The 25,303-nt window shown below is 41.0% G+C and overlaps 4 protein-coding genes across 10 annotated transcripts; 2 read left to right on the plus strand and 2 right to left on the minus strand.

The window, feature by feature from the left end:
- Positions 1–433: 433 nt before the first annotated feature.
- brpf3a (bromodomain and PHD finger containing, 3a) lies at positions 434–11,553 on the plus strand. Of its 2 annotated transcripts, none has more exons than XM_026307098.1 (13): positions 434–788; positions 2,062–3,587; positions 3,838–3,994; positions 4,651–4,782; positions 5,219–5,347; positions 5,461–5,773; positions 5,856–6,176; positions 6,474–7,025; positions 8,469–8,523; positions 9,012–9,100; positions 9,304–9,401; positions 9,543–9,697; positions 9,787–11,553. In XM_026307098.1, the coding sequence occupies exons 2-13, from the start codon at positions 2,080–2,082 to the stop codon at positions 9,968–9,970; spliced, it is 3,693 nt and encodes a 1,230-aa protein (XP_026162883.1). In that variant the 5' UTR covers positions 434–788; positions 2,062–2,079; the 3' UTR covers positions 9,971–11,553. The 2 variants fall into 2 exon arrangements, with proteins under 2 accessions (XP_026162883.1, XP_026162884.1); XM_026307099.1 differs by having other exon boundaries at positions 435–788; positions 9,328–9,401.
- A 1,003-nt stretch (positions 11,554–12,556) lies between these two features.
- On the minus strand, positions 12,557–17,609 carry mon1bb (MON1 secretory trafficking family member Bb). 2 transcript variants are annotated; one of them, XM_026306422.1, is made up of 6 exons: positions 17,488–17,609; positions 16,754–16,848; positions 16,064–16,657; positions 14,926–15,718; positions 14,602–14,749; positions 12,557–13,861 (listed from the first exon to the last, which is right to left on the minus strand). In XM_026306422.1, exons 2-6 carry the CDS (start codon positions 16,830–16,832, stop codon positions 13,634–13,636), a joined length of 1,842 nt encoding a protein of 613 aa, XP_026162207.1. In that variant the 5' UTR covers positions 16,833–16,848; positions 17,488–17,609; the 3' UTR covers positions 12,557–13,633. The 2 variants fall into 2 exon arrangements, with proteins under 2 accessions (XP_026162207.1, XP_026162206.1); XM_026306421.1 differs by having other exon boundaries at positions 17,369–17,500.
- A 467-nt stretch (positions 17,610–18,076) lies between these two features.
- On the plus strand, positions 18,077–19,844 carry tcta (T cell leukemia translocation altered). The gene is made up of 3 exons (XM_026306439.2): positions 18,077–18,319; positions 18,597–18,648; positions 19,541–19,844. Exons 1-3 carry the CDS (start codon positions 18,109–18,111, stop codon positions 19,581–19,583), a joined length of 306 nt encoding a protein of 101 aa, XP_026162224.1. The 5' UTR covers positions 18,077–18,108; the 3' UTR covers positions 19,584–19,844.
- Positions 19,845–21,587: 1,743 nt separating this feature from the next.
- Positions 21,588–25,284, minus strand: glyctk (glycerate kinase). Of its 5 annotated transcripts, none has more exons than XM_026306423.2 (5): positions 25,114–25,284; positions 23,608–23,930; positions 23,368–23,519; positions 23,109–23,284; positions 21,588–23,000 (listed from the first exon to the last, which is right to left on the minus strand). In XM_026306423.2, exons 1-5 carry the CDS (start codon positions 25,153–25,155, stop codon positions 22,110–22,112), a joined length of 1,584 nt encoding a protein of 527 aa, XP_026162208.1. In that variant the 5' UTR covers positions 25,156–25,284; the 3' UTR covers positions 21,588–22,109. The 5 variants fall into 5 exon arrangements, with proteins under 5 accessions (XP_026162208.1, XP_026162209.1, XP_026162213.1 ...); XM_026306424.2 differs by having other exon boundaries at positions 23,608–23,994; positions 25,114–25,262; XM_026306428.1 differs by lacking the exon at positions 25,114–25,284 and adding an exon at positions 24,516–25,107.
- Between the last annotated feature and the right edge of the window lie 19 nt (positions 25,285–25,303).

Here is a 25,303-nt window from a genome sequence, read left to right on the forward strand (position 1 = left end):
TATTTATGTATATTGTTTATTTCTTATATCTTGTTGCTTGTACTGCCATGGCACAGAGTGATGTACCTAAGAATTTCACCATTGGTACATTTGTGTCCATGATGTGTGACAATAAAGAGATTTGATTTGATTTTGATTATTTCTGCATTTGTTTTCTTTATTGTTTTCTTTTTTCATGTGGTTGGTACACTTACATGTAAGATTTTTTAAAATACAAGCTTCCCCAGAACCAGCAGGTGTGTAACAGGTACAATATGGTGTCTGAGGGAAATGGAGTTGAGGCTGTAAGGCGCGCAATATATGCGTCGTTGTTTTTCTCAACGCTCGTCTCTGTGATGAGCTACAGATCGACATCGATGAATTCGATTTGTCGCGTTGACCAATCAGACGTCGGTGCGCGTTGCACGCGAGGTGAAGCGGCGCCGTCCCATTGGCTGAAGTGGTTTTTTCCAAAGGGGCGTATTTTTCAAGCCATCTTGACTGAATATTTAGCCCCATCCAAGGTACATTAATTTGATATCTTCGGGATTTTGGTGACCACAAGTTAATAGCTACCATCATTTGGATGGTTTGAGCTATCGCTATGAGACCGGGTCGAGTTTGGGTGTTTGACCGAAGTCTCGGCGGGGAAGTGAAGCGCTGAAGATGACGCTGTCGCTCCTGAAATCACCGGCTAGCTAAGCTAACGGCTAGCATGTCCGCCTCGGTTGTAGTCCGTCACTAGCTGACATTTAGCTAGCTGCACTTATTCCGTCTGACACTCGCACTGCGGAGCACGGTTTTACAAGGTAAGCGACTGTGACATTTCAGTGTTTTCAGCTTAGAAAACCTGTCTCGCTACAGGACACGACTTCTGTGTGTGTGTCCTCTCCGACCGAGTAACGTTATCACAGCAGAGAGTGAGAGACAATCTTTTTGCAGGGGTCTGTAGTACAAAGCAATACTCCGCAAACCTTGCACATTTGCGGTGTCGTGATCTGACGTGTACATGCGGTCAATTTATGCATTCGGCCACGGTGCATACAGTGCGTCTGCTTTCTTGTTGCTTTTGGCATGTATAATTGGGCTGCTGATCAACTTGCAAGACCAAATGTTATCTCCGCTGTTGTGCGTTAAAATGGCTGACAGATGTTAGATACTAGGGTTGGTATTTAGCGCTCTTCAACCTAACTACGCACAGCAACAGGGAAAAAATAGGAGATGCTGCCGTGTGGTTGGGCTGGAATAAATGAGGCGGTATTACAGGCGTATGCTTGGGCCAATGGAGAGACGGCCGAGCTGCATGCGTGCAATCAGTACAACCTACTGTAGGTGTTTGTGCAGCAGGAGCACTTGAGGAAACATGCTGTGTTTTTAATACAAGAGCACCAGACGTGACCCCAATTCATTAATTGTTTTTAATTATTTATATATCAAAGCAGTATTTTATAATTACTAATCAATTACATTGTTTATGACTTTTTTTCTTATCTCAAAATGATTTTTTTTTATTAAGAAAAAATACCACTAACAAGGTAAAATGAAAGTATTATAGTAGAGGAAGGTGTCTCAGTATATGCACACAAACACTCATAGAGACACAGATCTACAGTGGTCAGTCCAGTCAGTCTTTGCAGTTGAAATGGCGCAATAGTAGTTTTGTAGTGGTAGGTTAACAATCTGGTATCCATATGGTTATTTCCCAGTAAAATCAGATTCAGATTGTGGATTTTAGAGACTGAAGACCATGATCACATGGTATGGAGTACAAGCGACATATGCAAAACAGTACTGACAAAACAGTAGCTTCCAACAGGACTGAAGTGCAACAATCTTTTTACAGAATGTAAAACAATATAATAAAGGCAACTTATACCAAAATAAACTGCATTTATTTGCTTGTGTTCTTATGTTCAGTTAAAATGTAATACTCATCAGAAAGATTACAGGCCTTCTGGTTTATATGGAAGCCTTTATATTTTCTGCTAATTTCAAATGTGAATATACATCAGCTAGTGCCGATGCCGTAAGTTAAATCACAGTGTAAATTAATTATTTTTTTCTCCCTTCTCATCTGTTAAGGTGCTGGTGTAAACTCCCATGCGGAAGGTGAGGAGGTGGGGATGTGAGACAGTTGTTAGCAGGCTCAACATGGGTAGGGGTCGAGGCAGAGGGAGAGGAAGGGGCAGGGGCTCATCTGGCCAATTGCGTCCCCCCTCACCCTACAGACTGCAGCTCTCACCATCCAGGGAGACTTTGACATATGCTCAAGCACAGAAAATAGTGGAAGTGGACCTAGATGGAAGGCTCCATCGGATTAACATCACAGATCTGCTGCCAGTTATAACTGAGGATGAGATGATGGCCCAGGACATTGCTGAGTGCAATAGCAACAAGGAGAACAGTGAGCAAACTCAAAGTAAAACCAGATCGTGGAGGAAACCCTCTAGCAGTAAAAGCAGGAGGAGTGGTAAAAATACATCTCAACAGAACCAACGGTCTGGCTCCCAGCAGCACACAGGAGCTACTAATTCTTTCCAGCACCTACCACATGAAGGTTCTTTGCCTAAGCCTACCTTTCGTGTGTTGAGTTCAGTTTGTCCTTCAGAGGCACCTCCTCTCCCAGCAGCCTACTATCGTTACATAGAAAAATCAGGAGAGGAACAGGACAGTGTGGCTGAGTACGACATGGATGAGGAGGACCTGGCCTGGCTGGAGATGGTGAATCAGAAGAGGGTGTCTGATGGCCATGCTTCTGTGCCTCCAGACACTTTTGAGCTGCTGATTGATCGTCTGGAAAGGGAGTCCATCCTGGAGTCCCGGAGCCAGGCTCTGTCCCAGAGTGCTGTTGATGAAGATGCCTTCTGCTGTGTTTGTCTGGATGACGAATGCCTAAACAGTAATGTCATTCTGTTCTGTGACATCTGCAACCTGGCTGTCCACCAGGAGTGTTACGGTGTGCCCTATGTACCTGAGGGCCAGTGGCTATGTCGCTGCTGCCTGCAGTCCCCCTCCCGTCCTGTAGACTGTGTGCTCTGTCCGAACAGAGGAGGTGCCTTCAAACAGACAAGTGATGGCCGTTGGGCCCATGTTGTCTGTGCCATATGGATCCCGGAGGTATGCTTTGCCAACACAGTGTTTTTGGAGCCCGTTGAGGGTGTCAAGAACATCCCTCCTGCTCGATGGAAACTCACCTGCTACCTGTGTAAGCAGAAAGGCAGGGGAGCATCCATTCAGTGCCACAAAGCCAACTGTTACAGGGCCTTTCATGTCACCTGCGCCCAGAAGGCTGGCCTCTTTATGAAGATAGACCCAGTCCGAGAGACAGGTGTAAATGGTACCACCTTTTCTGTAAAGAAGACTGCTTTCTGTGAGCATCACTCTCCTGTTGGATCTCGGCGTGACGGGTCCGGAGATGAGTCAGTCGAAGGAAGAATGGTGGGTGGCAGAGGGAACCGGGGTCAGAGGTCATATACTCAAAGTCCCCCCTCCCCACAGAACAAGAAGGCCTCTAAGGGCCAGAAAAAGAAGAATACAAAAGGGTCTACTGGGTCAACACGTCGCTCGAACATGCCGGTTCTGCTGGTGCCTCAGATCCCCTCTCACAGGTGTGACATCTACATACTTTCGACATTTACATAAGTCAGCAAGCCCTGTTAATTTACTTAAGTCTCCTTTGCCTTAAAAGAGTCTGTTAATATTCTTTCAGGAATTCTTTGGAAACACTGCTCCCATCGCTAATATATTCTAGGGAATTGAGAATTTCTTCAGACATTTTTCTGATATTTTAAATGGCCCTGTTAAAAGTTAGCTTTGCTAAGTTTGCTTTGACCACCAATAACTGTTTAATTTCCACAGACTGAACAAGATTTGCACAGGAGTTGATGTCCAAAGGAAGAATCAGTTCATGCAGAGGCTTCATAACTACTGGCTGCTGAAACGACAGTCACGAAATGGGATGCCTTTAATACGTCGACTTCATTCCCATCTACAGGCCCACAGGACTGCGGAACAGGTAAAGAGAAAGATGATGGGCCGTGTATGTAAAAATGAAAATCATAAAATAAAATCAATATTTGAATGAAAACAACTTCTGCAACTGCAGTGTGATGACGAGTACACTATGTGGTGTATTTAATCATTGTTGTGTGATCACATGTTATGTCACAGGAAACTGTGTTGAATGAAAATATACCAGCACTTTCAGCCTTAGTTTCAGATCTGACTGCAAGCTAAGCACATGGTGGTTTTGCCATTTGTGACAAAATGTGACTGTGGCCCTAAGGCAGACACTTTGCAATGATTCACGTAGATGACAAGCTTTCACACAACCCTTCACCCTTCATTTTCACTGCTGTAAAGGGCAACAACATGTAAAAATGTTTAGTTACCAGTTTTAATATGTTAATTTTCATTAAAATAGTAATGTTATAGCTTTAAATTTACAACTGCTGATTTTTGAAATTGGACTTATTTTTTTGTGGCTGGAAAACTCAGACTTTCTGCTAAAAGTCTGGAACCTGTCCTGAGCCCAGGAGCAAACCTTAGTCTCAGAGGCAAAATACCTCCCCCTGCCTCCTGTCAAAATACTGTACGAAATGATAGTTATAATGGATGTTTAAGTTGGACCAGAAATGGGATCGCTTTGTATGCTTGTTGCTGTGTGTTCAGAGAGAGCCTGATGAGAAGTTGTGTGCTGCAAGAGAGGAGCTTCGATACTGGCAAAAGCTGAGGCAAGACCTTGAAAGAGCCAGACTTTTGGTGGAGCTCATCCGCAAGAGAGAGAGGCTAAAGAGAGAACAGGTGTGTTACTGAGGAAGTGTGAGGTTATGGCATACTATATTTAATTGGGGTATTTGTATATCTTGTGTCAGTGTTATTTATAAAAGATTTGTAATGTGAACAAAGATGAAACAGTCAATTAATTAGTCATTTGAGAAAATTAATCAGTTTTAAACAACTTTTATAATTCATTATTCAAATATTTTAAGTTAAATTGTTCCAAATCCAACTTCTGAAATGTGAATTGAGTGGACAAAACAAGCAAATAAAAAGGCTACCTAGCTGTGATGGGTATTTTATAACTCAAATGATTCATCTTTAAACTCAGAACATGAGTTGATATTGGAAAGCACCTTTAATCGTTGGTCTCTTCAGCATTTGTCATTCACTTGAACACTGTAAAGTGACCTTGTATTTCCTCTCTTCTCCCTTGTGGGTTTGCGTCATCACACTGCAGATGAAAATTCAGCAGGCTGCTCTTGAGTTGAAGTTGACGCCTGTGTTGATGCTTTTGCGATCAACCTTGGACCAACTGCAAGAGAAGGACACAGCCAAAATTTTCACTCAGCCTGTCAATCTGTCAGAGGTTGGTACAGTTAGAAAACAATTTTATTAAAAACACACTCTTCATTCCGCAGCATTTTTGTCATCAATTTTTATTATGAGTCATGAATATTTTAATTGTAATCATTCACAAAGGTCCCAGATTACTTGGAGTTTATTTCCCAACCCATGGACTTCTCCACCATGCGTACCAAAATGGAAGGACATGCCTACTGCTCAGTTGCTGACATAGAAAAGGACTTTGACCTCATGATTTCCAACTGCCTCAAATACAACTCCAAAGACACTATGTTTCACAAGGCAGCTTTACAGCTGCGAGAGGTGGGTGGAGCCATTCTCCGCCACGCCCACAGGCAGTCTCAGAGCATTGGCCTGGACCCCAACACCGGCATGCATCTCCCAGAAGCTCCGAGCAAACATGGCTTCTACCAGTGTACGTGGGATGACGGTGAGTTGAGAAGGGGAACTTGCTATTTCTTTTGAACGTAACCCATGTACCTTATCTATTGCTGTGCCTGTTTTCCCCCTAGTCGACTCTCTGCTGGATCCAGAGAACAGACTGCACTTAACCACAGATGAGCAGCTAAAGGCCTTACTGGACAAACTGGACATGGTTACATCTATGCGTACAAGTGGTGGCAGAACCAAACGGATTAGGCTGCTGCGTCGAGAAATCAACACGCTCAGACAAAAAATGAACCAGCAGCAACAAAATACTCAGTCCGTTAATGGTAATGACAAGGACAAAGACGATGAAGAGGAGGAGGATGAGGAAGATAAGGAAAAGAAAACTGAGAAGACAGGTGTTGTAGATAATGGACCTTTGACTGCAGTGTCCAATTCTGGGACAGGTAATATTCTGCACTGTTTATTTACTGTGTGAAAGAAATTCTTTGTAGCCACTAGAAAGGTTTAGTGAGACGTAAAATACAGGGTAGAGAACCTTCAATAACAACAGAAGGGCTGTGGAAGTAGCAGAATGTCATAGAGGGGGATAGTGTAGCTGAGAGACACCTCGTCCTGTCCCATTTTTACTTGTGTTTATATGTACAATCTTCAGAATTGCACTTTTAATATAATTCTAGTAGTATTTATAGAATTTCAGTATTTATATAGATAATTCTTAAATAAATTTCTCTTTGATCCAGATGATGCACCACCTGTGCTAGAACTTACTTGCCCAGTGTCGTCACCACTGCCAGGAGATGCACCTCTTGAGCCCCCTGTCCTGGGCATCATAAGTGGCGGGCGAAGATCGCCTGGGCGCTCTTACAAGCGTCAGAGGTCATCCCGCAGTGGGAGCAAAAGCCAGGGAGAAGATGAGGCTGAAGTGGGTGAAACGCCATCGTCACAACAGGACGCTGTTCACGAGGTTACACCACTGGGTACTCCCCCAACACAGCCTTTGGTTGGAGTTGGTCGCCGTACATCCGTTCTGTTTAAGAAAGCTAAAAATGGAGCACGGATGGCAAAAAGCAAGGCCCCACCACAACAGAACGCAAAAATGTCTGAGGGAAAAACTAACGGGTTGGATGGCACCCCTGTCAGCCCAAATTCACCGAGTGTAACCAACATCATCTTACCGCCTACTCCAAACGCCTCCCCTACACCTCCCTCTCCTTCCTCGCACCAACTGAGGTCCAGAGGCCTAAGCTCAGAAAGTGAAATTGACAAACTCCCACCGCCACCCAGAGAAGCAGGTATATAAAAATCCTGACAATGTTTTATAAGAATAAACCCATACATATATATCCCATAAAGATGGAAGGAATACTTTGAAGAGTTGATGAATGAGGAAAATGTTAGCAGGAAGTAGCAAATATCAGTAAGGACAAAGTGAGGAAGGCGTTGAAGAGGATGAAAAGTGGAAAGGCATTTGGTCCTGACGACATACCTGTAGAAGTATGGAAGTGTTTAGGAGAGGTGGCAGTTTTTGACTGGGCTACTTAACAAGATCTTGGAGAGTGAGAGGAGAAATGGAATGGAGGAGAAGTGTACTGGTGCCCATTTTTAACAAGGGAGACGTGCAGAGTTGTAGAAGCTACAGTGGAATAAAGCTGATGAGTCACAAAGAAGTTATGGGAAAGAGTAGTGGAGGCTAGACTGAGGTCAGAAGTGAGCATTTGTGAGCAGCAGTATGGCTTTATGCCAAGAAAGAGAACCAGAGATGCAATATTTGCTTTGAGAATGCTGATGGAGAAGTACAGAGAAGGCCAGAAGGAGCTGCATTGTGTCTTTGTAGATTTGGAAAAAGTGTATGATGGTGCCGAGAGAGGAGCTGTGGTTTTGTTTGTTGTGGTGATGGACAGACTGACAGATTAGGTTAGACAGGAATCTCTGTGGACCATCATGTTTGCAGATGACATTGTCATCTGTAGTGAGAGCAGGGAGCAGATGGAAGAAAATCTAGAGAGGTGGAGGTTTGCTCTGGAAAGGAGAGGAATGAAGGTTAGCCGCAGTAAAACAGAGTACATGTGTGTAAATGAGAGGGACTCAAGTAGAACGGTGAGGTTACAGGGAGTAGAGGTGAAGAAGGTGGAAGATTTTAAGGACCTAGGGTCAACAGTCCAGAGCAATGGAGAGTGTGGAAAAGAAGTGAAGAGACGTGTACAAGCAGGTTGGAATGGGTGGAGGAAAGTGTCAGGTGTGATGTGTGACAAAAGAGTGTCAGCAAGAATGAAAGGAAAGGTGGACAAGACAGTGGTGAGACCAGCAGTGTTGTATGGTTTATAGAGACAGTGGCACTGAGAAAAAGACAGGAGGCAGAGCTGGAGGTAGCAGAGCTGAAGATGTTGAGGTTCTCTCTGGGAGTGATGAGGATGGATAGGATCAGGAATGAGTACATCAGAGGGACAGCTCATTTTAGATGCTTTGGAGAAAAAGCCAGGGAAGCCAGATTGAGATGGTTTGGACATGTTCAGAGTGAACACATTGGAATACATTGGTAAAAGGATGCCGAGGTTAGAGCTGCCAGGAAGGAGGCCTAGAGGATAGAGGAAGACCAAAGTGGAGGTGAAGGAGCATATAATGATAGTTGGTGTGGGTGTGGAGGATAGGGTTAAATGGAGGCAGATGATTCACTGTGGTGTTTTTTTTTTTATTTTTTTTTTTTTTTATTTGTTTTTTTGTTTTTTTTTTGGTAGGACTGGCAAATGGAAAGCACACCTCTGCAGACCATGATGATGACCAGAAACTAAAGTGAGTATCGAATTGTATCTGTACCCACATAATAAATTGTACCATAAAACCATAAAACTGCTGTAATGGTACATGAACAGTCGATTATGACTACTTTCATGTGAATGGGGTCTCACAGAAAATTTCACTTAAGTCAGTTTTAGCTACAGCAGACAACTGTTTTTGACATAAAAGAACTAAATCCCACTTAATATATCAGTGACTAATTGGTTAAAATATGTGAGAATTTAGCAGCCAAAGAGCCAGATATTTCCTACACAACTTGGTGGATACCAAAATAGAGGTATAACCGCATAAATATTGGTCTTATATTCATCAGGTGGGCACATACATGACTTGATATTGTACTACCTAACAGGTTTGTGTGTCTTGTGTCAGTGTTGCATTCACAGATTATTTTGGCTACTCACAGGCAGCCAAAAAGCCAGTCAGTTATTACATGTTAAAAATCTCCCACCTCTTTTGTCTTTCTTTTCTCTTGTTTACAGCTGCAGTGTCTCCCCACCCAAACGTAGTCGGGGTAAACCTGCTCTGGCGAAGGTCCCTAGCAATGAGAATGGAGATATCTTTGGGCCTGGTGTGTATCATGAGATGGCAGTCATAAAATAGTGAAATGCCTCTTTTTGTGTGTGTGTTTTTGTTGGAAGCATCATGTGAGATTTTACACGCAAAAAATATTTGATTTTTATGACCAGTATGATTCAGTTCAGTTCTAGGTTTGGGTTCAAGATTTGGCATGAATACAAATTAATTGGATGTATTGGAATATCCTATTCACAGGAAAGTCTACACTTCTGTCTTTAGATAGTGAGACCAAGCTTGCACCACTGGATCTAGTGTGGGCCAAATGCAGAGGATATCCATCATATCCAGCAATGGTGAGAATGTATTTGGGTCTTTCAGTTTATTGTACATATCAAGCTTTCCTTTCTATCTCTGTCTGGAGCGCTAATTTAAAATGCCTTTGTTAGATCCCATAGAAGGGATCAAATGTTATGTAACAACATTTGCTGTTACAGATTGTTGATCCAAACATGCCCCAGGAAGGGCTTCTTCATAACGGCATCCCCATTCCAGTGCCTCCTGTGGAGGTGCTCAAACTGGGCGAGTGGAGACAAACAGAAGAAGGCGAGAAGCTCTTCCTAGTGCTCTTCTTTGACACCAAAAGAACTTGGTAAGATTCAGATAGGATAAACCACCTGCTGAATTTAAAAACTAATGGAAGTAGTCATGTTGCATCATTTTTGTCACTTTGGTTTTCAGGCAATGGCTCCCTCGTAACAAACTACAGCCACTGGGGATGGATGACACTGTTGACAAACTGCGATTAATGGAAGGCAAGAAACCCAGTGTTCGCAAGTCTGTACACACTGCTTATGACCGGGCCATGGCACATTTAAACCACGTGAGAGGAAATCTTAACTTTACTCCCTCCAATTTTATATAAAATCTTCAAAACTGTTACCATTTTAAACGGGCTGCCTGGTAATATGTATACAAGCTTCATCTTAAACATGTGGGAAAGTAAAACAGTGTATTATATGTCCAGCAGGTAATGGTATTTGAAGGTTTTCTGCATTAAAACTGGTTTTTAAAATGGAGAGAAAAGGTGCTTTAAAGACATTTTCATAGATCAATTTGTTCATTTATTGTGATTTTTCTAAAAAGGTTTTACACAACCACTGTTGCTATGTGTTCATATAAAGTTTTTATTTTAGGCCAAAGTGAGAAAAATGTAAATATTTATTCATCAAAGGGATTGTCTTCATTCACAACATATGTAGATTGTATTTGCCATTGAAATGTCACTGTGTTTAATGGCGTGTGAAAGTCCCACTTAACACTTACGCCACATTCAGACTTTATCCAGGTTTGGCTTTGATAGCTATGGACAAAAATGTTTTGGGTTTTTGCCTTCAAATGTTCTCTGAGATATCCTAAATGCTCTGCAAGTAATATATAAACTTGAAATTAAGACATTTCCTTTGCTGCATATAGATTTTCTTCCACTGAAATTCATTCATAATATTATCAAAAGAAATGAGTCAAACCTACAACTGTAGGTACTGACATCAAATTTAAAGCCACAGTAAAGATGAAGTGAAGTATAACTGGCTATATATTTGACTCCTGGAATGTCTTTTGTGTATGTACGTACTGTTTAGCAATTTGGAAAGCTGCTCAGTGAATGCAAAATATGCACCATGGATATTTTGAAAGGAATAGAAATACTGAAACATTTTGGTCAAATAGCTGTCAGTGCAAACACTCTTGAACTTTTAGTCCAGCTGTGACGTGTTGTAGGTGGGACTTAAGAAGTTTTTACTTATTTTTCCATATTGTGAAACTGTATTATTATGAAACTAGAATGTTGCAGCTATTTGGTTAGTAAGATGTGAAGCCACTACAGAGATGAAGCTGAGTATTTTGTGGTTATAAAGCAAGTCTACTGCAATGACTCACTGAAGAACTTGCAACTGTTTGCAAATCTGGCTGAAATTACTTGAAAAGCACAATTGGTCTGTTTTAAAACAAAAAACAAAAACATAGGAGAGGTAACTCCTGGAGCCATATGTGGCAAAAACCTTGTGTGTGTGTGTGAGTGTGGATATGTGTGCGTGTGTGTGTGTACAGTATATAAATATATGTATACAATCTCAGTGTAGTAAAGGTGCATGTGTATAGTTTTGTACATATGTAAATGTTTGTTTATATTGGCTTACATGAGGTAATTTAAGGAATGCAAAAATCAAATTTAGATTTTAATTTATAATTTGTGGCATTAAGAGTGGTATTTAAAAAGTAAAATATTGAAAAGATTTATGTATGATGCTTAGTAGATCTTTGTACTAGTGATGGTATTCACCAACATGTCGGAACAGAATAGTGACGGCGTTCGCCTACATGAGGTTTTCTGTTTTTCTTGGAGGCACGGGAGATTTTTGATCTTGTTATTTGAATTGTACTGCAAGATCTACAATCTGCCTGGGACAATATTTTCTCATGCAGAATAAATGCTGTTTCAAACTACTGCATATGTATTTATGTATGCAATTTTTTTACAGACAAATCGGTTAGTATTTGCTAGATAAATCATACTGTTGCTTTTTTTTTTTTTTTGCAGAATGGAAAAGACAATAGGTTTGATCTTTGCAGCTTTCCATATTATCCTTTAATCCAATCTCAATGCAAATCATCAAGGTGATCATATTAAACCTCTGAAGAAGGAAATATCAAGTGGCCATACTGTTAAGTATTTGTGTTTCAGTCATCAACTAACTTGTACTATATCACATTAATTGGGCCAATGAAAAAGCTATTGCAATGCTTTAAACAGGACTTCCTGTTAGCGGCCTGGCTTCGTTTTGAGTCACAGAATATTACAGGAAAAACAAGTTGTACTAATACGTATTATTTACCATTAACTTGGTACAGTATTTGCCATGTGCTCATAATGTGTTTGGTACACATCACAGCTTGAAGTCTAAAGTAAGTTTCATTTTGGTTTGAAACTTGTACCAGTTCACTACTGGTGCTTACACTGAGCACACTGAATAGTTGCTCAGGCTTTGGTCTTCCTGAAAACATTTGCTTTGATTTAGGTGAGATTAGATTGAAGTTAGACACAGCAAATGACACTGCTAAGTGGAAGCAGGATTTTACAGGTCAGTGATTTCCTGATTTATTCCTATAATGCTACCTGGAAAGAGAGTTATGTAATTCAATACATTCATCCATTACTCATTTATCATTGCCAAACTTCATTTTTATTTGTTGAACTGAATGCCCGTCACCTGCTATGCATTGACTCTAATGTTAGACAATTAAATGGAACTATACCATCTCTGTTTTAGCTATGCATATTTAATTACATACTATGCATATTTAATTGCATAGTTCTTCCCAGGAAATTCAGAAACTGATTCCAGTATACACCCCTGTAACCAAGCATTACTTAATATTAATTTATTATTCTCTGGTAGACAATAAATGAAGCTGATTCACGACATCTACATAATTAGGACCATTGAAGATCTGTGCAACCTAGGATTTATTTCATAATACTGTAGACATACAAGACTTGAATTAACAGGAAATTCCTCAGAAGACACAAGGAAGAGGCTACCATTTATAGACCATGTTTACAAAACTATTGTCCAAAAAGATAAGTCACCTGAACTCACTACATTAGGTGTCAACCGATAATTGTACTAGAGGTTAATCTGCAGAAAAACATTGCATGAGCTCAGTGATATGATCTCTAGACTGACAAAGTTTGACTTCTAGCAATGAGAACAATAACAATGACAGTAAAGGGTGTAACAGGCTGGGATTTTCTACTTGGTTTCTGCATAAAGTGTAATGAATTAATGAAACCTGATCATTTGAGTGGAAACATCATTTGGATATGAAATCACACCATATTTTCCAGTTTTATGATGGGATGTGGAGCAAGTTCATAGAGGCCAACTTGTCTGTTTATGCCCCACTTTGATGCATGGTAGCCTATCCCTTTTCTTGGCAGTTGCAGTTGTTATTCCAGTTTATGTTAAGCCCAAGAACACAATACATTTGTGTGTCCTGCATATCCTGTTTTGTGTTACTGGGATGTTTTGTGTCATGAAAGAAATCTATATGCAGTAACTAGTCTGAAAAAGGTAGTTTAAGTTAATTTTTCTCCTCTCACACAAGAAAGAGACAGTGATTTGTTATAGCTTGTTGAATGAAGAGTCATCTGTGCGATACATTCACTGTCCATGAGGAAAATGTCTCTCTTGCTGTAGTAATAAAACAATATAAAAACATTTAAATATCATTGCAATTATACTCTACCATAGTTCAGTTTAAAATGCACTAATGCATTTGTTTTGCCCTGACTGTTTCTGGTTGAAAGCACTGATGCAATGACATGCTTTCTTCTTAAGGTAAAGAAATAATACTACTTTTAAAGAGCTCAGTCCTTAAATAGTGAAAAATGTAGTGTTTGATTCCAGTAGTCAATGTCGGTCAAGTCCAACAAGTGTCAAAAGAGGGTTCAAAAATATCTTGGAACCAGTGTACAAACTATTGGTGAATGAGGCAGAGCCACTCTTGTAGCACTAAGAAAGTCCTATAGAAGAGATAAGAAGCCATTATCTGAGGAGTCTTGCTGGTCAGATTTGCCAGCCCGAGAGCTCTTGCTGGGATTTGGGGTGGTCGAATACTTTGGGGGGTATCTGATGAAGAGACGGTCCTCTTCTTTTTTAATCCACCTTAGAAGCTTAGTGATAGCAGTGATAGCACAGGCCTTTGTCACCAGAGGGCTGAAGCAGGTGTACAGCTCAAATTTACTTGTGACCTGCAGTGGAGAGGAAAATGGACATTTCAGGTGAGGACATCAGTTAATCCTAAAACAAACTAACAGCCATATGATGTGTTTACATGCACTAAAGTAACCAAGTTACAGTCACTTTTCTCCAGTAAGATTAAGATTTCTTAAACATCATGTTAATGAGAAATTCAGTTTAACAAAAAAAGTTTCAGTTTAAAATAATGATTTTATTAATTTCTGAGCAAAAATTAATACTGTACTGGTTTTAGCTTCTGACATGTAAAGATGTGATGTTTTTCATTCTAATATATGAAACAATCTCACATCTTTGGGTTTTAGACTGTTGGATGGCCAAAACATAACACTGAAAGACAAATTAAGGCTGTGAGAAATTATATTAAGGTTATTTTCAATGTCTTACATTCTACAGACAAAACAATGAATTCGTTGGTTGCAGTCACAGTATTGTGAAAAAATTAGTTCTCACACTGGAAGAAAAAAAACCAAAAATACTCAGGAAGCCGCAAACGGTTTCACTATACACTTAAAACAAGTTGGCAATGCTTTCAAAATAAAGTGAGGTGGGTGAGGAGTTTAAACTTAACATTGTAGTCTGTTGTCTGTGTGAGTAAAAAAAAAAAAAAAAAAAAAATCTTAATTAACTTAATTGCATGTACATATGTCAAGGATAATCAAATATAGGGAAAAAAAGATGGTGTTGAAGAGAAGTATGTAATCACTAAATATGTGTCCTTACAGCTACATACCCAGGCTAGAAGAGTTTCCCTCTCTGCCACATGGTAGATGAGCTTGAGGGGTCGTGATGTGCTGTGGATGCGGCTGTGCATATAACGATAAAGGTCCAGCAATCTCATTTTTTCCTCATCACTGCTGTACGGTGCCTCCATCTCTGGGCTACAAGAAGCAAATCGTTTTGTAAAAGTTACAGATAGAACTGCCACAAAGTTCTCTCAATAACAAAAATACAGTGACATACAGTGCACTCTTTTTCAGTTTTTGAAACATAAAGCCCTATTGTGGTTGCATGGACAGTGATAAGTACACACACACACACACACACACACACACACCTGGTGAACTGAGTGAGCTGGCGGTAGTTGTCTGGCACATCGAAGGGCTTGTACATGAAGTGTCTGAGGTCTGAGACGCCCACCTGGCTTACGCTGTATGACTGGGCTTTGGCAATGAGGCTCAGGGAGTTTTGAGCTACCATGGCCTCCTCTATCTTCCTCTTGCACTCAGCTACAGCGTAGAATGCCTCCTTGTCTGTTGAGAGCAGCAGCAAGCAAACAGTGCATTCTGGAGGGTCCAGGTAAGAAATGTACGCATAAAAGTAACAGTCAGGATTAAAGAGAGGGAGGCAGATGGGAGTCCAAATCTCCCCAGCCTGAAAGGCAGAGGAAGCTCCAATGAGGTTGAGCAGGAGGTGGACATCAGCAGGCTCTAGCCTGGTGTCCTCAATGACAGTCTTTTCTTGGACGATAGTGAGTAGCTGGTTTTTGGCGATGAGGATGGAGAAAACCAGATTGGGCGTGATAGCTTTCTGCAGGATCTGGCTGAGAGTGTCCCTGAGAGAGGATGCTAGGGGTAAGCAGTGTACTGCTGCTAGCAGGAAGCTGGGGTCAGAATCCACCAGGTTAAGGAGGCCATCTAGGATCTTCTCTGAACCTGCCAAGAGCCTCCTCAGGTCATAGTTTTTCTTGTGTTCAAAGATGCGGGATATGCTGGCCTGGGTGAGCATGCTGATGATCTGATAGTACACATAGAGGAGCTCTCCACGCAGTTGCTGCTCAGACTGACGACTGCTGGAAACACACACCAGAACTAGAGGCCCTTTCTGTAAGAAGACCATAGTGTGCTCTTCTAATGGAAGGAAGGAAGGAAAGACATCAGTAAATTATAACAATTAAGAAAAATACTGAATATAAGAGTAAATACTGTATCTACAAACAATGCCCCTAGTGCTTGACATCTCTACACTGATAAATACTGACATCAACACAAGAAAGTAAAAATGTAGCATGCATTTCCAAGATAAGCATTGTAATTCAAAATATTACAACATGAATATAAATCAGTACTATAAATGCATTCAATTTCTCTTTGCTCATTGTATTTCAGATTCTCTATGGTGCAGCACTTTTGGTAAATAATCAACTTTCCCTCTATATTACATCATAGCTACTGTGATCACATTAATGCTCTCACCTGAGTAGACCGAGCGGATGATATTATCTCCACTTTGGACAAAGGACACCAGTGCCATCATGACTCCCATTGTCGATGACAGAGCCTCTTCACTGCCATATCGGGAATAAATGGGTTTGCCTGCTTCACTTAGCACAAAAACATGCTTCCTGTGCTTCCGCCAGCTATCAGCAGTCACATCCTCATCACGATGGGACATAAATGCAGGAGATTCCTGGGTGCCTGCCTCCAACAATGGAGATGACCGTCCCTTCACACCGATACCTTGCTCCTCCAGCTTGGCCTTGGCCAGCATTGTAACAACAAATTCCCCAGAGTCGCTCCGGTCATTGTCCATATCACCATCCTCTGTCTCTCTGTCTTCTGGCTGGGAGGATTCATTGCTCTGACACTCAGAGTTTTCTGTTTTTGCAGTCTCCAGCTTTTTTACCTGGTTAGAACTGATCTCTTCGTTCAGACCCTGCTCCTTTGGTGTAACATCTGACAGGTGCAAATCTGCAGACTTCTCTTTTTCAACAGCCACACTGTTTCCCTCCAGCAGATCAGGAAATGTGTGATTCCCCAAGAGGGAAAGAGAAGTTGCCAAGGTGTCAGCTAAAATGAAAACGTAATTAAATGATGAAATAGAAGATTAAAAAGAAGCTAAGACTTAAATTATAGCTTGATTTTAAAATGATATAATTTATTTACCTGGTAGAATGGTTTCAGAGGGTGGATCATAAGTGTCCACACTCTGTACTGCTCCGTCTTGATGACTGTCTCTCTCCATGTTACCATCCCAGTCACTGCAGATTAAAAACATCAGAAATATACAGCTTTATAACGAATGTATTGTACATCAGTGTTGGACAGCATGCACCTCAAGTCTCTTATGAAAGGATCACTTATACTGGACTAGTGGTCAGGTCACATGATTACTGTGGAAACTGGTTACAGATGAGAACTGCAAGATTTAAGAGTGATTGCATGTTCCAGCAAGAAGGTTACACTACAGATAAACCAAAGTAACTTTAGTTAAGCTGCGGAGTTAACGTTGGGTTATTAATAGCTTAAGTTGCTTATGATGCTAATGTTAGCTCGCCTGCTAACTCTCAGATTACCGACAATGCTTCATTTCCCATCTCGATAAATGTTTGGCTGTGAATTCCGATGCAACCCGGTAAATACTGACTAGTTCTTGCAAAGCTAACACTATCCGCTAGCCAGCGACATTCACAGATCAATTCCATGGCCTTGGCTTAACAAGGAGCAGACAAGCAACCGTCAGTTAGAATAAGACAGATAAAGATAATCAATAAAACTTACAGGTTTTGTACCGTTGAAATGCTGGGTTGCGAATCGAATTTGCTACAATAACTTCATCAGCAACCCGGTTGCAAACGAGCTGTCAAGAATGAGAAGCAGAAAACAAATTTTCCTCTTACCACAGCAGACATCCGGAATCTCTGATGACAAGTACAGCTGACCAATCAGCGGCTCGCTGAGCTGAGGGGGTTGACCCGCCCTCTCCGTGTACGTTACACTGCGTGAGATAGCAACGTAAGTGTTAGCGAGGTAAGCTAAATACACAAAGTATTTTAGAGTCATTTAATGTTCGGGTTTACTAAAAGCTATAACTAGTAAAAGTGTGAGTTGTATCGGTTTCTGCAATAAGAGTTTAAACATTGACGGTCACCTGCCTTCTCGGCGCAAATACTTTGATATTAAGCTAACGAGCTACGTGGCCCCGTTTTTACTCTTAACGCTGAAGAAATCCGAGAAATGAAAAACGTAAAGAGGAATAACAATCATCGTAATGTCCCGGTCCACTAACAATGAAGCGTGCACTTTAGGCGAAGGAGAAATGTAAAACTACTTTAAGGATACGCAAGTTGCAAGCCAGCAGGGTTGCGTCATATTACGTCATTGTCTCCACTCGTAAACATCCAAACGGCAGAGATGGCGACCAGGATGTCTGCTACATAACACAGGCGATGTTTTTTAAAAGATACAACGGATACAAGGTTAACCGTGTTGATTTGACACCAGCTGGATAATCAGACACAATGGAAGAACCTTGGGATTTTGAGTTTCTGTCCCGTATCGCTGATGGCTGCTTGTCGTTTCTCTCCGAGTTTGTTGACGACTGGCTCGCCAACGACATGAGAGCCTCCATCTTTAAGATCTTACTAAGCTGGTTAATTTTTAGTCTTATCGCAATTCACTTTGCATGGAAGGTCTACGGGAGCACGGTGAACGATATGTATTATCGACAAGGTGAGTTTCTTCACATCAGATTGTAACTCGCTCTAGCTACGTTAGCTTAGAGCAGTGGTCTCCAACCCCTGGTCCTTGAATACTATTGTCTTGCTTGTTTTCCAACTATCCCTGCCCTACCCACTGCTGATTACCTGGATCAGGTGTGTTCAGCCAATCAGAAACTGGAAGGGCAGGGATACTTGGAAAACCTGCAGTACAGTAGTTCTCGAGGACCAAGGTTGAAGACCACTGGCTTTGATCTACCTAATCCCCGCCTGTTTGTGTTTACGTTCAGGGACTGGACAGAACGGAGGCACACCGGACACAGCTCCTCACCTGAGTGGATGGTAAGTGTCCGTGCATCCGTGTCGTTTCAAGCAGGTCTGGCAGGTGCGATTGTAGCATCAGTCTTAGGGGTGCTCAGCCCCCAAGGACAATGTGCATTTATACACCTGGTGACTAAACCCTGCTCTTTCCCCTTGTCCTAAAAAACGTATATCCTTCTATGAAAGAACAGATTTTCAGTTATGGAGGGTTTGACCAATGCCTGAATTCACTGTCCATAAATGTATCAATAAACTATTCGTGTAACTGTATAGGAAATATGTGTAATTACATCATAAAAACTGTATGCAACTTAGCAGTACTTTGTGGTTTTGCCATGTCGAGCAAAGTTACCCTTATGTTTATTGTTTTCTCTCATTTGTTAATGAAGAATTATAATTGCACTGCTTTATAATACCACACACTGTTGCTATTTCATAGCACTAAACTAATAAAGTGCATCAGTTACCTGATAAGTACACTAAGGTTGTTTGACAATATTCACACTATGGAACTGTAACCACACACTTTCTAAGTTAAGCGTAATAACGACCCAATGTTCACAGTCAGCAGCTGTATTTGCTTTGTGCTTGAGCACCCTTAAAAGGGGTCAAAAATTGCCCCTGAGTACTGGTGCTCTGTATCCTCATTTTAGTTGCATCATCATTAGTGCAAGCAGCACTCTTTTTTTTTTTTTTAGTGTATCCCATTCATTTAGAGCCGACTCCCCTGGAAGGCAGATGATTGATCAGTCTTAATTTTTAATGGATATCTAAAATATGTTCTCTCTTCAGAGGCTCCAACATATATCACCGCTATATATATATAACTATATAAAAGGTGTATTAGTGTTATAGATAATCATACTACAATAATGTTATTGTTTTGTTAGTAATAACAATTTTATTTTTGCAGGGAAAGCAAAGCAGGAGATACTCCAAAAAGCCACCGAGATTAACAAGGACTTTTTTCCAAGTGGGAACTGTAGTGTGTACATCTCATTGCGTCAAAGCTTTCTGGAAAGCATCATCTTCTATGAATTAAAGATGGAAGCACGTTTTAGTGACTAAAATCTCTGTTATGGCTTTTAATGCATATTGGCAGCATCACCGTGACATCAACTCTGTAAATCATACTGTGCTGTAAGATATTAGTTTTGGCCTGTTTGCTTTGCTCACTGGAAAGGATTTTATTCTGCATAAAATCTGTTGGCATCATGGTCATTTATTTACATTTCTTTCAAGAGACTTCAGAACAAATGTGAAAAATATTTGTTGGTTTGTAGGTCAGTTGCAGATCCTTTGAGGACACGGTTTGTTAGCAGACAATTAGTATGTCATTCTGACACCATAAGCAAGAACAAATAATTTGACTTGAGTTAACATGTAGAGAGCATTGCAAGCACTTATTAATAGGAGAGACAAATTGCCCTCTTTAGGGATTCATCAAAACAAATCTCTGCAGACTGATCAAACAGTACAAGATATTTACAGTGGGCACAGAAAGTATTCAGACCCCTTTTAAATTTTTCACTTTGTGTCATTGCAGCCATTTGCCAAAATCAAAAAAGTTCATTTTATTTCTCATTAATGTACACTCAGCACCCCATCTTGACAGAAAAAAACAGAAATGTAGAAATTTTTGCAAATGTATTAAAAGAAAAACTGAAATATCACATGGTCATAAGTATTCAGACCCTTTGCAGTGACACTCATATTTAACTCACATGCTGTCCATTTCTTCTGATCCTCCTTGAGATGGTTCTGCTCCTTCATTGGAGTCCATCTGTGTTTAATTAAACTGATTGGACTTGATTAGGAAAGGCACACACCTGTCTATATAAGACCTTACAGCTCACAGTGCATGTCAGAGCAAATGAGAATCATGAGGTCGAAGGAACTGCCCAAGGAGCTCAGAGACAGAATTGTGGCAAGGCACAGATCTGGCCAAGGTTACAAAAGAATTTCTGCAGCACTCAAGGTTCCTAAGAGCACAGTGGCCTCCATAATCCTCAAATGGAAAAAGTTTGGGACGACCAGAACTCTTCCTAGACCTGGCCATCCAGCCAAACTGAGCAATCGTGGGAGAAGAGCCTTGGTGAGAGAGGTAAAGAAGAACCCAAAGATCACTGTGGCTGAGCTCCAGAGATGCCTCTCCTCAGTGCAAGACACATGCAAGCCCGCATAGAGTTTGCCAAAAAACACATGAAGGACTCCCAGACTATGAGAAATAAGATTCTCTGGTCTGATGAGACCAAGATTGAACTTTTTGGTGTTAATTTTAAGCGATATGTGTGGAGAAAACCAGGTACTGCTCATCACCTGCCCAATACAATCCCTACAGTGAAACATGGTGGTGGGAGCATCATGTTGTGGGGGTGTTTTTCAGCTGCAGGGACAGGACAACTGGTTGCAATTGAAGGAAAGATGAATGCGGCCAAGTACAGAGATATCCTGGAAGAAAACCTCTTCCAGAGTGCTCAGGACCTCAGACTGGGCCATAGGTTCACCTTTCAACAGGACAATGACCCTAAGCACACAGCTAAAATAACAAAGGAGTGGCTTTGGAACAACTCTGTGACCGTTCTTGACTGGCCCAGCCAGAGCCCTGACCTAAACCCAATTGAGCATCTCTGGAGAGACCTGAAAATGGCTGTCCACCAACGTTCACCATCCAACCTGACAGAACTGGAGAGGATCTGCAAGGAAGAATGGCAGAGGATCCCCAAATCCAGGTGTGAAAAACTTGTTGCATCATTCCCAAGAAGACTCATGGCTGTACTAGCTCAAAAGGGTGCTTCTACTCAATACTGAGCACAGGGTCTGAATACTTATGACCATGTGATATTTCAGTTTTTCTTGTAGAAATTTTTGCAAATGTATTAATTTCTGGGGGGGTTTTTCTGTCAAGATGGGGTGCTGAGTGTACATTAATGAGAAATAAAATGACCTTTTTTGATTTTGGCAAATGGCTGCAATGACACAAAGAGTGAAAAATTTAAAGGGGTCTGAATACTTTCCATACCCACTGTAGTATGCAGGCTCATTTACACAATTCATAACCTGCAATAAGACAAGTCTGTGGTATAAGATGTATGTATTTACTAGAAATTAATTATGACATACATTGTCAATCAAACTAAAGGATGTTCTAGGCATCCTGAAGTATCTAAGAGTAAAGCAACAAAGTTAGATTACTACCAATATGACTCTAATTCCCTTGTAAGCACCTTTATTGTGTTTTGCTATTGTCATTTGTTTATTGTACCCTAAAATACTGAAATCAAATTCAGTTTTAAATGCAATACAATTTATTACTGCAACACCCATCTTGCTTTGGTGTAGATGTAGAAAACATACAAATATGGGCAAAAATGTCTGCATGGGTACTATAGTGTTATGTTAAAACTGGAAAACTGACAGTTCCTACACCAACTTACTCTACATTAATTTGCATTTTCACTACTATGTGCTTCATGATTAGCCTATCCTATGTTTATGGGGATTGGTGGAATAAGTAACATGTGCACATCCATCACATTGGTGCAAGTCAGGCCAGATACAACTAAACGTTTACCAGCAGAAAGACATGAAAAAAACGTGTAAGAATCATTGTTGATAAGAAAGCTGTCAATATCCAGCCCCTGTGCTTGTGCTTCTTCATACAACCTCCCATCAGTAATGGCCCCAGCTGCTTCAGTGGGTCCATCCTGACCATCAGTCCCCCCACTTAGGAAGACAGGACCACTGGGTGGGAGGTCCAGGCCTCTCAGCTCCAGTCCTACTCGTAGAGCCAGCTCCTGGTTTCGACCACCTCGACCTTTTCCTGTCAACTTGACAGTGGGCTCACCTCCAGCCAACATACACGTGGCACCCCATCCTTCTGTACGCCCTTCACCCAGGACCTGCATGGTACGGCACAAGTCCCAGCTCTCCACACCAACCTCGGGTCCTAACCTAAGTACCTCTGTAGCAATCTCGGGAGGAGGTTCCTCTCGTGAACAGGCAAAGTGGGCCAGTAGCCCATAAAGTCGAGAGACTGACCTGACATTGCCACACACTCCTGGTGACAGAACAACAGGACGGAAACCCAGCTCTCGGACACAGCGACCTGCAGACATGAGGGCAACGCTGTTTGAGCCAATCACAACGTTGAGAACATGTTCTGCCTTGTCTGTTTGATCCTTATTGCCTTTCCACCGTGGACTCGTTCTCCCAAGGACATCTTTTACTGATACTGGTACAGTGTGTAACAAATTGTACCGTTCAAGGACCGACAAAACTTCCTCAGGCCACACCTCACTCTGCACTGTGGGGCCACTGGCTATCAAGTCCAGTGGGTCCCCAATCACATCAGACAGTATCAGTGCAACAACCTGTGAAGATGTGATCAGATGAGTGATGTTGAAAATACAATACTGGAATGAGTTCTTTTCAACAATAAACAGCTGTTTTTTAAAAAAAAAAAAAAAAAAAAAATCTACCTGTGCAGGGTGAGCATAATGTGCGAGCCCTCCACCCTTTAACAAAGAGAGGGCACGACGAACAGTGTTCAGCTCTTGAATGGTAGCACCAGCAGCTGCAAGTTTGCGGGTAACATCCAGTTTCTCCTGCAGTGTGATTGGTGGGATCGGTGCAGGTAATAATGCAGAGCCTCCACCTAGACAGAATTGAACCAACCTATGTTAAGATTTGCATTTTAAGGTATGAACGTGTGAACAACAAAATAAGTGATATTTTTACCTGAAATAAGTACAAGTAGTATGTCTTTTTCTTGCAGTTCACTGGCTAAGTGCATGATCTCTTCAGCTGCTTTCTGGGCATCAGTGTCAGGCAAATTGTGTTTGGCTCCCTCAATTATTTTGATGCAACTGTTTTCTTTTAGCAACAGATGGCTGTAAAGGAAGTGAGAAATTGTTCATATCTAAATTTTTGTTCCTGTGTGATGCTTTAAGTTGTTTACCTCTTAAAGCTTTTGCTTACTGTTTCCCATGCTGCTGTAATGTCTCCTGAATCCCATGTGGCACGCTTATGACTCCTTTAACTAAGTGATCGCCCATAATCCTTTCTACCTCAGCAGCCATGCCAAGTACAGCTTTTCCAAAGCCCACCAAATGGAGGTTGTGTTGGAGAGTGAATTTGTGACCATCGATAATGATTGCGTCATCCTTGCGCTCGACATTCTGCTGGACCACGGTGTGTGGCTGCACGGCTTTCAGAGCGGCTGCAAACACCTTGCGTGCTCGTGAGTCCATTGACATTTTGCACAACGTAGTTTTCGTCCTGCCCGCAAGTGGCAGAAAGGGCTGAGACCAGAATAGAGAGAGAACACGAGCCATGGACAGTTCAGTGGCTCTAAGGAAAAATTTCCTGAGAGATTAAAAAAAAATCAAGTCATAGACCAGTTCTACCTTTGAAGTATATACTGAAGAATCAGCAGATAAACGGTACATTAAACTATTAGTAAAATACTAACCTTCTCCCAAGGACTCTTACCCTTGTGCGATTCTAACAAACTGAAATTTAAATATTTTATTTGTGATGTTAACATCCAAGGGCAGTGCTGTACATCATGGTGTAGTGAGTACTGTTTAAAAGTTAAATTATATTAAGATTTGGTATTTGCATAATCTCACCAGCTAGTCCTGGTACCCTGGTAAGGGAAGCAGTTTAAAAATGAAAATAAAAACAACTTGTGAAGTAAAATTTGACATATTATCAGCCCATCTATACTACATGCAATAAAGGCAATCAAGCTTAAAATGAAACTGTACACAGCTTACTTAGTTTTTTGTGTTTATATCAACAGAAGCCCTGCTTTAATAACTGCAGATAAAAGTTAACACGCTTCCCTGTAAAACTGTTTACTGAAGACTCATACAAATTCCTACCTGTGAATTTTGTAAATAGGATATAAAGCTTGTGGATTCCTGTTATAGCCTGTTATGTGTGCTCCAGCTCAGAAGTCAGGCAGTGTAGCAAAAAATCTGACCAGACACGGACTGTAATTGTGTACCCTCTGTTTAATGATTTACTTGAATGGAGCACAGGACACTTCATAGCTTTGGCCACTCAGCTCTGCATTTGTCTCTTTAGTTGTACTGTTTTGCCACAGACTGAACCAGAAGCTAGTTTACACTCAAGACACATTTGCACGCGGGTCGCAAGTCTTATCTTATCTGAAAACATTTGCTATCACTAGTAAAAATGTCACGTAAACGTTACAAGCAAATTATGTCAGCCACTGAGACAGAATTATGTTGTGCATAATGATATTCAAGTCAAACTTGTTGGAAAACTTGTTGTTTGTGATTGTGATATATTTTTGCACATAAAAACTGGCATCATTAAGAATAGATCATTTATCATTACATTTGTAGATTGTTTATAGAAATAAGTAAAATAACTTACTATTTCATACAATAAATAGCACATAGCTCAGTTAAATGTGTAAGATATAAGTAAAATGTCGCCAAATTTGTACGTTACCATGGTCATCGTCAAATGTGTGGAGTCCTGGGATTCGACCATAGCTACAACACACTGGCTGCTGGGTTTACTTTATCATCTCATGACGCCCGGAATTTATAATACGGTTAGGTTTGTGTTCAATTTTTGTAACTAGCGATAGTATTGTTTATGCTGATTTAATTCTCGCGATAACCACCTACCCTTTTGC

This window comes from Mastacembelus armatus, chromosome 5 (genome assembly GCF_900324485.2).
Source record: "Mastacembelus armatus chromosome 5, fMasArm1.2, whole genome shotgun sequence".
Taxonomy (NCBI): domain Eukaryota; kingdom Metazoa; phylum Chordata; class Actinopteri; order Synbranchiformes; family Mastacembelidae; genus Mastacembelus; species Mastacembelus armatus.